At 30.8% G+C, this 14,314-nt stretch overlaps 1 protein-coding gene across 1 annotated transcript in view; it reads left to right on the top strand.

Annotated features, from left to right (window-relative positions):
• Positions 1 to 13,287, top strand: part of LOC143069311 (acetyl-coenzyme A synthetase 2-like, mitochondrial) — an 83,955-nt gene extending 70,668 nt beyond the window's left edge. Inside the window, exons 12-14 of the mRNA XM_076243878.1 lie at positions 7,303 to 7,366; positions 9,818 to 9,939; positions 11,628 to 13,287. Coding sequence (XP_076099993.1) covers positions 7,303 to 7,366; positions 9,818 to 9,939; positions 11,628 to 11,813 — 372 coding nt within the window. The 3' untranslated portion in view covers positions 11,814 to 13,287. The remainder of the gene's footprint in view (positions 1 to 7,302; positions 7,367 to 9,817; positions 9,940 to 11,627) is intronic.
• The last annotated feature ends 1,027 nt before the right edge of the window (positions 13,288 to 14,314 follow it).

Here is a 14,314-nt window from a genome sequence, read left to right on the forward strand (position 1 = left end):
ATAACGTGTTCGCTTTCAGCAGAACCTTTCATTTGCAGACCTGTTGCCATGAGTGAAATGTGTAGAAATATTAAAACACGTCTTGTGACGGTTGATGAAAATGAAGATGATGGAGATAACGGTTGATTTGGTATAAAGCTTGTTGCACTTGTACACATGGTTCAAGCCCCGAGATTAGGGGAGTGTTGGCGTGCCCTTAAAAAAGTTAAACCCCGCCACTTGCTGTATGTGTCTGTTTCAAGTCACGAAACGGTACTGCAGTGTTTGTCGTTTGTTTCTCTATACTATATTTGTTTCTTTCTTATTTATTTTGTACATTAATCATGTTAATTAGGCCGTTAGATTTTTGTTTGTTTTACATAATTCATTTCGGGAATTAAAGACTATGCAGTATGAATTTTACTCATTGTTGAAGCTCGTACGGGACCTATAATTGTTTTATGTCTCATTTGGTCTCATTTGGAGAGTTGCCTCATTTGCAATTATATGACATCTTTTTTTTTTATATGGAATACTTTTGAAGTTTGTAGTACGTTGCAAGGGAAAAAAGGGGGGATATAGTTACAAAACCTATAATGTATTCGATATTAACCAGAGTTAAATACACGATTACAAAAGATAACACTATGGTAGCAGTAATAATTGTGAAAAAAACCAAAAGCAACGAGTAGTCTATAAAAAAACCTGAAGTATTCGCAAATTCAATATGAGGTCATATTTGACTGTAGTGTTCAATGGCTTTGGTTTGATACCTCACCCACTATGACAGTTTAAAAAATAATTTTAAAAGTATTGTCCTGCATGACACTTGATTTTTACCTGAAATTGATATTTTTCATAAGGTTAAGGTGCTCTAAACATTTTATAGGTTGAAAACTTGATTTTTGAAGTTTTATTTATAAAACGTCGTTTTAGGAATTTTTTTGATAAAAAAATCTCAATGATTAAGGTTTATGTATAATAACAAACATTACTAAAGACAAAACAGTATCATTTGTATTTAGGTAGAGTTTAGAAATAGAAAAAAATGCCAAAATTGAAACCCTCCCAAATTTTCACAGATTTTTACATATGACCTTTGACCTCAATTTGAAAAAAATGTGACCATATCAAGTCCTGACGACAGGCATATTATTATAGTACACGATTTTCTCTTTCCAATGATATATTATGTAGGTGTGTGTTCGGTGGGGAGATTAAATTAAAAAAAATCTGCCTTCAGTCACCGCACTATGATTGCAAAAATATATATTCACTTCTAATAAAAATTTAAATGACTAAAATAGACATACTGATCGATGGGGAATAACCTAATAAACAATGGTTTTCTATAATTAAAAACTTTTAAAAAATTTAAAACTGTTTCCAGCCAATTCCTGTTAAAAAAAGGGGGAACTAATCTAAATTGTTCATTAATTATAGATAAATATTGGAAATTTATCAAGTAAATTATAGGCTTTACTTGAATGAATAGGCTACCTTTCATATATATTCATATTTAAATTCATATTTCATTTATTTTAAGAGATCTTGTTAATCCTTAATTAATCATTTATCTTTCAAATAAAATTTACAGAATCACTTTAAGTAACGTAAATCAAAAGTAATAGGCAATAAATAAATCATCCTTATATATATCAAACATCTAATATATACATTTGTGTATTCAATTATGAGGTCAAATATTTGTTTATTGAGATGTATATTGTACACTGTATATTGCATTGGGTCTGTATAATTATGTAAGACTTAGGTTGATAGGTAATGTGGTCAATTTGATTGACAGTTTAGGAGGTGGGGCATTGTAATTAAAGGTCCACCTTGTCTGATTGTTTAGTGGTAATGACAGATGTCAATCAAACTATTATTGTATCAATACTCAATTAATTAAACTAATTAATAAACAGTCTGCAAATGAACACACCTTAATGACATACATTCTTAAATGAACTGCTCCAATAATAAATTCATTTTTCAGTTTATATGAGTATTATGTGCACATACATGAAAACCATAGGGAACTATATTTCAGTGTGAATACATTTAGTAACAGTAGCTAACCTGTCGTGTTGTTAGGGAGGCTAGTGCCTTAGTAAAGATTTAGAACAAGTTCTAATCTTTCCAAAAATGTACTTAGATTCTTGATTATTGGCCCAGTTTTCAAGTTGGTCCAAATCGGGGTCCAAAATTAAACTTTGTTTGATTTCATCAAAAATTGAATAAATGGGGTTCTTTGATATACCAAATCTAACTGTGTATGTAGATTCTTCATTTTTGGTCCTGTTTTCAAATTGGTCTACACTAAAGTCCAAAGGGTCCAAAATTAAACTTAGTCTGATTTTAACAAAAATTGAAATCTTGGGGTTCTTTGATATGCTGAATCCAAAAATGTACTTAGATTTTTTATTATGGGCCCAGTTTTCAAGTTGGTCCAAATCAGGATCTAAAATTATTATATTAAGTATTGTGCAATAGCAAGTCTTTTCAATTGCACAGTATTGCGCAATGGCAAGAAATATCTAATTGCACAATATTGTGAAATAGCAAATTTTTTTTTAATTAGAGTTATCTTTCTTTGTCCAGAATAGTAAGCAAGAAATATCTAATTGCAAAATATTGTGCAATAGCAAGATTTTTTTTTAATTGGAGTTATCTTTCTTTGTCCAGAATCAACTTAAATCTTTGTTATATACAATATACAATGTATATTCACTTTTTACTACCAACTGATAAATTAAAATAATCTTTACCATTCAGTGATAACAAGCAGTTTTTTTACATCTTAATATTTTATGATGTATTTAAATGAGTAGTTATTGTTGCAAACTCCATTAGAAATTTTAATTGAGATTAGTTTTGGAATAAGGGAAAGGGGGATGTGATTAAAAAAATTGGGTTCAATTTTTCTCATTTGAAATTTCATAAATAAAAAAGAAAATTTCTTCAAACATTTTTTTGAGAGGATTAATATTCAACAGCATAGTGAATTGTTCGAAGAGAAAACAAAAATTTTAAGTTCATTAGAACACATTCATTCTGTGTCAGAAACCTATGCTGTGTCAACTATTTAATCACAATCCAAATTTAGAGCTGAATCCAGCTTGAATGTTGTGTCCATACTTGCCCCAACCGTTCAGGGTTTAACCTCTGCGGTCGTATAAAGCTACGCCCTGCGGAGCATCTGGTTGGTTATTATCTTGAATATTATTATAGATAGAGATAAACTGTAAACAGCAATAATGTTCAGCAAAGTAAGATCTGCAAATAAGTCAAATGACCAAAATTGTCAGTTGACCCCTGAAGGAGTTAATTCCCTTTGTAGTGAATTTTTAACCATTTTTAGATCACCTGGCTACGTCTTTGTTGTCTGTCGTCGTCGTCTGTCGTAGTTAACTTTTACAAAAATCTTCTCTGAAACAACTGGGCCAAATTAAAGCAAACTTGGCCAAATCATCATTAGGGTATTTAGTTTAAAAAATGTGTCTGGTGATCCGGCCAACCAACCAAGATGGTCGCCATGACTAAAAATGGAACATAGGGGTAAAATGTAGATTTTGGCTTATATCTCTGAAACCAAAACATTTAGAGCAAATCTGACATGGGGGGTAAATTTGTTTATCAGGTCAAGATCTGTCTGCTCTGAAATCTTTGTTTGGTTGATGCCTCTAAATTGGTAATTTTCAGGAAATTTTGCCGTTTTTGGTTTTTCTCACTGAAACTAAAGCATTTAGAGCAAAACGGGCAGTTAGTTAAATTGTTAATTAGATTAAGATCTATCTGCCCACAAATTTTCAGACAAATCCAACAACCTGTTGTTGGGTTGCTGCCCCTGAATTGGTAATTTTAAAGAAATTTTGCGGTTTTTGGTTATTATCTTGAATATTATTATAGATAGAGATAAACTGTAAACAACAATAATGTTCAGCAAAGTAAGATCTACAAATAAGTCAACATGACCAAAATTGTCAGTTGAAACTGTAAGGAGTTATTGCCCTTTATAGTCAATTTTTAACAATTTTTCGTAAATTTTTGTAATTTTTTACAAAAATCTTCTCCTCTGAAACTACTAAGGCAAATTTAACCAAACTTGTCAACAATCATCATTAGGGTATGTAGTTTAAAAAAATGTGTCTGTTGACCTGGCCAGCCAACCAAGATGGGTGCCATGGCTAAAAATAGAACATGGGGGTAGAATATAGATTTTGGCTTATACTCTGAAACCAAAACATTTAGAGCAAATCTGACAAGGATTTGAAATGGGTTAAAATTGTTAATCAAGTAAACATCTATCTCCCTGAAATTTTCTGATGAATCGGTCAACCAGTTGTTGGGTTGCTACCCCTTAATTGGTAATTTTAAGAAAATTTTGCCGTTTTTATATGACCGCAAAAATTTTAAAAAATTTGGTGGTATATTGGTATCACGTCGTCGTCGTCTGCGTCATCGTCGTCAGCGTCGTCCGAAGACTGATTGTTTCCGGATAATAACTTTTGAATAAGTGAAAAGAAATCATTAAAATTTTAACATAATGTTTATACCACAAAAGGAAGCTTGGGAATGATTTCGGGGTTATGGTCCCAAAAGGTTTAGGAATAAGTAGTCCAAAGGGGCCAAAACAGCATTTATCTAGTTTCAGGACAAAAAGTTGTGTATTAAGATTTCAATTGTTCTGATATTGTACCACAATGTTTAATGCCATAAGTAGAAGGTTGTGATATATCTAAAGGGGTTATTGGGCAAACAGTCTAGGAAGTAAGGGCCAAAAAGGGGCCAAAAACAAGCATTTTTCTAGTTTCAAGACAATAACGTGTGTGTAACTGTATGGATCTCTCTGACATTGTACCAAAAATTATATTTAGTGTATTTATAAATTTAGAAACACGTCAGAGGGAATTCCCAGTTTTGATAAAGTGTGAGAGTTCTCTGAATTCCGATAAATCTATGTCTGTCATATAAGAACTGAAGTGGAGTTTTTCTTATATGTTACCGTTATGTGACAAACACATCATCATCACCAAAACACAGTTTTATTATGAATTCAATTGTCGTCTATAATTTGTGTCCTTTGTTTAATATACTGCTTGCACATAGACCAAGGTGAGCAACACATGCTCTTTAGAGCCTCTAGTTTAAAAACCAAAATGGAAGGTGAAAAACCTTTTTTTTGTTTGTTTTTGATTTCACTGAAGAAAAAGAACCAGACTTCTTGTATGATGTTACCTGAGGATAGAATTGACCAAACTGTAACAAATTTCAATTCCCTGCTGCTTTTTAATCCATGTTATATGTATTTCTTTGTTACGGTTGTTCACTGTTTTGGATTCTAGCGTCACTAATGAGTCTTGTGTAGACGAAACGCGCATCTAGAGTAAATGCTAAATTTAATCCTGGTATCTATGACAAGTGTATTTATCTGATACATTGAATGAGTATTCAACTGCTTTACATAAATGCTACATTATATATAAAAAGGCATTTAAAAAGTATTTTTTTGCAATATTTAATTTTGTTGGCCTTAATCTTGATAGTTAAAATTGTTTGATTTAAGCGTAAAAAAATAAACGCCCGAAGTGTAAATATGATAATGACCATATAGTCCATCTCCAATGAATATTCTATTGTCATGAAATTAAGCTGTAATAATTTCCTAATCTTAGTTTATGTCAATTTTAACTAAAATTGGTCAAGTCTTTCTATCCTATTACCATAGGTTAGGGGACACAGTTATTGTCCTTTGATTTTCTTTATCTACAAATAGAGTCCATAGTGTGGACAGTGTTTAACTTGCATTTTTTTCTCATACAGCTTCCAAATTTATTTATTTATATTTTATCCATAATAAATTAGGGGTATGAAATTAAATTTTAAAAAAATTGATACATAAATTTTTAGGTAAAGTAGTGATTTGGTCCATTATGAATATCATGAAAAGGTAAAAAAAAAATTGTATGTCTGAAGCTGTCAAAATGAATTTCACACCTTCTTGACATTAATTATCCATATTTTAAGTTAGAGCAGATATACTTTTCTATATATATATATAGTGTTGATACAATTTTCCAAAAAGTGGTACACTACACTGTAAAAAAAATTTGAATTTTTATGCCCAACCTACGATAGTAGAGGGGCATTATGTTTTCTGGTCTGTGCGACCATTCGTCTGTCCGTTCATCCATCGTACTGTCGTCTGTCGTACCGTTCGTCCGTCTGTCCGTTCGTCCGTCTGTTTGTTTGTTTGTCTGTCCAACTTCAGGTTAAAGTTTTTGGTTGAGGTAGTTTTTGATGAAGTTGAAGTCCAATCAACCTGAAACTTAGTATATATGTTCTTTATGATAAGATCTTTCTAATTTTAGTGCAAAATTAGAGTTCTGACACCAATTTCACGGTCCACTGAACATAGAAAATGATAGTGGGAGTGAGGCATCCGTGTACTGGGGACACATTCTTGTTTTAATTTGCAATTTTTGTCTAAATGAAATGCACTTTGAAATAACTGTGTTCTTAGCCACCAACGAAGAAGTCTAATTACATGAAAAGCATAAGGTTCTTTCAGAGTCAATCACTTTATGGTCACATACTATGCATCAAGACCCAGTTAGAAAAGTCATAATATTGAAAAAAGATTTAAGACCTCTGAAAAGAAAAATGATTTCGTGATCAGGAATTGTTTAATTTGTAATAACTATTAAAGGGAACTATTCACTCAAATTGCTCTTATTTGTGATCATGGCTAAAAGTTGTATAAATAGATAAAAGTTGAAATTATAGATTTTTATAAATTGTCACGACCAACTACATTCCCTTATTTACACATTTTTAGAATCATGATTATATATATCATTAATCTTAACTACGGATTTAAGCCGGCATAACAAATTATATACAACTCATGGTAACGATTCTTCTCCTTGATGGAATTTTTAATTTTATTTTATCCCAATTTGTCAATTTGTATATTGAGTTCAAATCCTATATTTGAGGAATGTTTTCAATCAAATTAAATAATGTCTTCTAACATTTGTGATCAGAATTTTTCATCTTTAAAAGTCTGTGATAACTATTTTGGAACATCAGTGAGAACAAAATCTACATGTTCTCTATTCCGCACTGATGAATCGTCTGGCGTATATACAAAATTTAGTCCTGGTATCTATGATGAGTTTATTTATATACTGCGTAGTAACAGTGTTATTCATAGTGTTTTTATAAATTGTTGATCATGAATTTCAAAAATATATGTATCATAATCGTATGTATTCAAATAAATCCGAATATTTAAGAATTCTTTAATTTAAATTGTAGGATGATCATCCAGAAATTGCAGAGTCAGCAGTTGTAGGATTTCCTCATGAAATAAAGGGCGAAGGTAATTTGATTTTAATTTTATCATTTTAATCTTAATCATCAATATTATGACTCCGAATAAGAGAATAGTGGACTAAAAAAAAACACAGAACTATCATCATCTATGCTCAATTTTTCGTATACTAGTATAACTGAAGTGGAAAAATAAAAGTTTTCAGAGGATTTGTAATTAAATATACCTGCTAACAGTTTCTGTATTTATGGATAGAAATATAATAATTATAGTTGAACTTCGACTCATTAAAGTAGAAAGAAACGTATATATATATGTGTTGTCGTATAACACATATACTATTTGTTTAAAGCTTTATTTTTGAGAAGGATGCAGACCTTGATCTATAGCTTGTATGCAAATAACTTTTTTGTCCCATGTTTCTGTCGATTGTCCTTGTCCTCATTTTTATTGATTCATAAAATGCCTAAAAATGCAGTTTGTTTTGTCAAATGGGTTGTTACACTCAGGGATTTTAGTTTCTGAAAATTCAAAGATTTTGTAGCACTTCAGTGTTGACATGAATATCAATTATTTGGTCATTTTTATAAATTTCCTGTTAGTTACAAAACTTTGAATTTTGCGAAAAACTAAGAATTTTCTTAATCCAGGAATACTGATTACCTAAGTTGTATTTGACACAACTTTTTTTAAATTTTGGTTCCTCAATGCTCTTCAACTTTGTACTTCTTTGGCTTTATAACTATTTTGATTTGAGCGTCACGGATGAGTCTTATGTAGACGAAACACGTGTCTTTGCATATTAAATTATAATCCTGGTACCTTTGATAACTATTGTTCTTTGTGAATATGGTTTATAGTACGTGGACACTTTAATTTGTGCGTAAAGCAATCCACGAAAGCCACGAAAATGGGTACCCCATAAATAAAAGTACTTCTTTACGGATAAACTCATCATAGATACCAGGATCAAAATTTTATGTTTATACCAGACGCGTGTTTCGTCTAAAAAAGACTCATCAGTGACGCTTGAATTAAAAAACGTTTAAAAGGCCAAATAGAGTACAAAGTTGAAGAGCATTTAGGACCAAAAATTCCTAAAAGTTTTGCAAAATACAGCTAAGGTAATCTATATTCCTGAGATAGCAAAGCCTTAGTTTTTCAAAAATTCAAAGTTTTGTTAACAGTTAATTTATAATTATGAACATACCAATGATAACTCAAGTCAACACAGACGTGCTGACTACTGAGCTGGTGATACCCTCGGGGAAATAAATCTCCATCAGCAGTGTCATCGACCCAGTGGTTGCAAATAAACTCATCAGAGATACCAAGATAAAAATTTTATTATATTTATGCCAGACACATGTTTCTTCTAAAAAAGACTCATCAGTGACTCTGGAATCAAAAAATGTTTAAATGGCCAAATAGAGTACAAAGTGAAGAGGTTTAGTGAAATATGTATGATGGACTACAAAGGGCTACACGTACACGTCTGATGTTTACACAGATAAGTTGATATATTAATACTTAAGAGATTGATGAGCAAACAAATCGTTTTTTGGTTTTTTTTATCCCTAAAAAAAAATCCATTTTGCCATTCATAATTTCTGATTTAAATATAACAGTTACAAGCTGATATGGCAGGAGATACACACCAAACAGGGTGTGTAAATTATTATATATAACAATTTATATATTTATTAAAAAAAAAAAGTCTTTCATTGTTGGGGGTTCTAAACTTGTATTACTATTTTGGATATTGGGCAAAATTTTAAAATTTTGTACGATAAATTTTAAATTAACATACAAAAGCCGATAGACCGGTTTTATTGTGTTATCACAAACTTACAACTAAGAGGCAAACTCATATCTGTTCTTTGCATTTAGCAATTAACAGTTGTCTAAAGACTTTTTCGTATTAATGTCAACATAAATTGTGCTAATATTTGTTACATTGTATAATGATTACTTACAAAGAAAATTCATTTCGATTGACCTCTTTCATAGAATAAAGTTTTTAAAAGTTAAACGTTATTTTGTGTACAATGCATGCAGAGGTGCAGCTGACTTTTTAAGTAACTGTAAAAGAGAAGGGAAAACACCAATGGAACATTCAAACTATAAATAATTCGAAAATAAACTGACAACGCCATGGCAAAACAAGAAAAAGACAAAAAGACAATCAGTGCACTAAAACAAAACATAGAAAACTAGAGACACGAACCCCACTCAAAATAGGGAATGATCTCAGGTACGTTAGAATGGTACCAGATCCTGGTCCACATATGGCACCCCTCAAATGCTTATGTCAATACAAACCTGGTAAGTGTGTAAAATGGAGTAACAGATCATGTTTGGTCAAATCAGATTTACTGACTTTTTATAATTAGAATGTAGCCTTGACATATGAGTTGTACACACACTTTAGTTGTGTATCCGTTATTCACTTAAGTATTGTACTATTGGATTTTTACTTTATACATTATATTCTTAAAGGAATATATGCCTACGTAGTGTTAATGGAAGACGGTAAACATAATGAAGAGGAACTTGAAGAAGAACTCAGGAAAATGGTTAAAACAAAGATTACCGGCTTTGCTCAACCAGATAAAATATTGGTATGTTTATCTCTGAACAGAAAGTTGAAGGAAGATTCTTTAAAAATATGATTAAAAAACATTTAAACACAACATCTTTTAATCATTAATGAATATGATTGATCATACACCGATGATACCAAAAAAGCATTGATCGAGTCAGTATGAACGATTTCACTTATCTTGTCTAGTAAAAAACACCTTTAATACAGACTGGTAATTTCTTTAAGATTTAATATTAGAAGACTAGAACACACCCACGATATCGCGGGTCAGTGACTGAATTAAAGTATCTTATAATGTGGAAGCCTTATTTTAACCTGGATTTTTATGCCCCACCTACGATAGTAGAGGGGCATTATGTTTTCTGGTCTGTGCCTCCATTCGTCTGTGCGTCCGTTCGTCCGTCTGTGCGTCCGTTCGCTTCAGGTTAAAGTTTTTGGTCAAGGTAGTTTTTGAAGAAGTTGAAGTCCAATCAACTTGAAACTTAGTACAGATGTTCCCCATGATATGATATTTCTAATTTTAATGCCAAATTATAGTTTTGACCCCAATTTCATGGTCCACTGAACATAGAAAATGATAGTGCGACGTTCAGGTTAAAGTTTTTGGTCAAGGTAGTTTTTGATGAAGTTAAAGTTACATCAACTTGAAACTTAGTACACATGTTCCCTATGATATGATTTTTCTAATTTTGATTCCAAATTAAAGTTTTGACCCCAATTTCACTGTCCACTGAACATAGAAAATGATAGTGTGAGTGGGGCATCTGTGTATTATGGACACATTCTTGTTAGTATTGGTATTGTCATCTGACAAAGTCATGCTGATTATAAGATGCATGCAGTTTTCTCTGCATTCAAAACCTTTCTGTTTGAACACGTCGACCTGAAACTTATCAATTATTGGTAATATTAATTATTTAGAAAACAAAAGGGCCGGGAATGGAGTAATTGTTAATCAACAGCATTGTACTATATAAGTTATCAATATAATTGGACTCTGGTTTTGGCCCAATAAAATAAAAGGTTTGATACCAATTTCAAATTGACACATAAAGCTAAGAAATGCATAGGGTCAAGAAATATAAATAAAAAACATAAAGATTTTTATCTGATGACGTCACAATTACGTCATAATATGTACTGTTTTCACAAAAACGATGAAAAATACAGAATTTATGCAGTTTTCTATCTTTATTTCCGTTGTGGAAACATCATGCGCAGCCAAGAAACAACAAAATAATTTACAGAAGCTTTATTATAACTATTGACACAATCTCAACAAATATAAAGTTGTTTCTTGGGTGCTCACATACTTTTTCAATCTAAACTGTACTTAAAAATTTGATGAAAAACAAGGAAAATCATGAAATTTTTCAAAATATGCAAATTATGTCATGATTTGTTCCCATAGTTACTTGTTCAATGTCAAATTTGATTTGTTATTTTTAATATCTTGTACCTTAGTCAAGTTTTCAGTTATTAAAGAATAAGTATGAAAACTTTTAAATTTGCAGTGATTTTTGGGCCACATAAGGGCCTTATTGCCCCTACTCCTTTGAAAATGCACCTTATTTTAGGTTGGTGGGAAATAGATATGCATGATTTTTTTTAAGCCAATACAATTTAAGTCTTTTTACCTTAATTCAATACAACGTATGACTTCTCTTTTCATTCCATTCTTCATTTAAATTTTACAAATTTCAGTTCTCACCTGGACTACCAAAGACCAGATCAGGAAAGATTATGAGAAGAATTTTACGCAAAATTGCTGCCAACAAACCTAATGAACTAGGTGACGTTTCAACATTATTTGATCCATCAATAGTAGAAGCAATTGTCAAAAGACATGGCGAAAAGTTCATAGAAGCTGAATATGAACTGCCTTTCTAACAAGTTAAAGTATTTTATACATGTTTTACAGTATATGTAATTTTAATTTGTACAGATTTTTATTTGGTATTGAGGAACTTATTTTCAAGGTTTTAAATTATTGATATCTATAAGATAAGTTCTAAAATCTAAAATATATATATTATAACTATTAATTATCCCAGAGACTAGAATGTTGTTGAAATTTGAAAAAATATTGTCACAAAAACTATAAGTTTTGTTAAAAAATTACAAAATTCAAAAACATCACTGCAAAGAAAATTGATATTTAGTTATGATATGCATTTCAGATTTGATTCCAGGTGTCAAACTTGCAGTTGAATTAAGTTTATATTAAACAATCAGAAATTTTGTGAAATGGTTTCTGTGCTAAAATTTCAATGAATTTTTTTATAGGCAAATCCATTGTCTCATTTTCTAGATCGATGTTTAAATATATACTAAAGAAATTAAAAGTGCTAATAGATGTAGGAAAGTGTAGTATGAGTGCCAATGAGACAACTCTCCATCCAAATAACAATTGGTAAAAGTAAACCATTATAGGTCAAGGTACGACCTTCAACACAGAGCCTTGGCTCACAAGATTTTAAAAGTGAATTTACTTTTACGTAGAACGTTACCTGAATTGATTTCAAAATATGATTAAAAACTAAATCTTATATAATAATATATTGTTCATGTGTTGTAATCTCTAGTCAAATGTTTTCGTATAAAGTGTACATAGTCTTTTAAAGGAGTAGGTCCGGTAAGGACCGATTTTGGCCTCAAATTTCAGGTTCATCTGACAAAAGATTTTGACCACTTTTTAAACACTTAAGTGTCTATTTTATTTGAATTAATTAGTTTATGTGAAAGATTTTAACAGATTTAGTCATTAAAAACAATCCGATTCAAGCTCAAATATGAAAAATCTACCTAATATGCCGAAAAATGTCACTTTTCAGATGGTTTTTGGTAAAAATGAAAGTGGCCGCATCGGTGTTCATCCTCAACCTTTATATATGTTATGTATTATCATAAAATACAACTTACATTTCAATATTAAGGATGAACACGAATGCGGCCACTTTCGTTTTACACGAAAACCGTCTAAAATTTAACTAAAATGCTAGAATTATGAGGATTTCAGTAATTTAGCATGACTTAATGGTGCTAGTACTGGATATATGTGCATTGTATTGTCAAAAACAGCCCATATTTATGTAGCAGAAGCATTCTACTGTCCAATAAATAACTAAAGGTTTACATTTTAACAATTTTGTAAAACTGCTATATTTTGGGGCCAAAAAGGGGTCTTACTGAACCTACTCCTTTGGTGCTTGATGACTGGTGATTTCAACCTTAAATCTAGTTTAATTCATCAAAAAAAATGTGTACATTTTTGATATAAGAGAAACTATTTAGCATATAAATTATTATTGATGATCTTCAAAATAAATAATTACTTGTATTAAAATGTAGCATAAGTATATAATTATGCAGTTTATTTGTTTTTATTTTAGATGTTCTTATAATAGTTGTTTTGATTGAATGTCTCTCGTTTTTATTATACCTGGTCCCCCCAAAAAATCCACTTGGAAACCAAGATGGCCAACATGACTTAAAATAGAACATAGGTGTAAAAATCAAGTTTTGTCTATTATTTTGAGCTCAACCGATTGTCCATATACTAGTACATCACAACCGTCAGACAACTACTGATAGGATTTATTGGCTTTACATTAGAAATTTTACCATTTTTCTCATGTTTTGCCTAATATCTTGAAAACTATAACAGATAAAGAGACACCTTCAATTGCAAAAATGATCAGCAAAACAAGTGCTACAAATAAGTTAATGATTGAAATCGTCAGTCGACTCCTTACTAAAAATTTCACTCTTTGATGACGATGTTTACAATTTTTTTTTTTTGTCTTGAATCTTAAAATAAAAATAGATAAATAGAAAAAATTGAGAATGAAATTGGAAAATTAAATGGACAAAAATGACTAGATAAATAGGATCTGCTGCAATTAAGTCAGATTTGAAAAAATTCGTCTGACAATTTCTTACTGGAGTTATTGTCCTTTACAGATGATTTTCGCCATATTTTTTTTTGCGTTTTTTGTTTGGCCAGATATGATAAATAATTATAAAAGATAAATAGAAACTTTAAATCACAAAAATGATGAGCAGGTCTAGACTAACAAGTCTTATTGGTTATCAAAGGTACCAGGATTTTAATTTAATACCCCATAAATTGTGGCAATATAGTTAGTAGATTGTCACTATTTATAGGAGTGATTGCCTTTAAATGAGGGTTTTTTCTAACACTCTTTTGTGTTTTGAGCAAAACTATAGAAGATCGAGAGAAAGTAAACAGACTATATGGTTAGCTTAACAAAATCAACAAAACTGATTTTTGTCATGAATTTTATTGTCACATACAAAGTTAGAGAGTTTCCTTTGTTGAGTATGCACATAGACCAAGGTGAGGGATAAAGGCTTTTAGAGCCTCTAGT

This window comes from Mytilus galloprovincialis, chromosome 3 (assembly GCF_965363235.1).
Source record: "Mytilus galloprovincialis chromosome 3, xbMytGall1.hap1.1, whole genome shotgun sequence".
Lineage (NCBI taxonomy): Eukaryota > Metazoa > Mollusca > Bivalvia > Mytilida > Mytilidae > Mytilus > Mytilus galloprovincialis.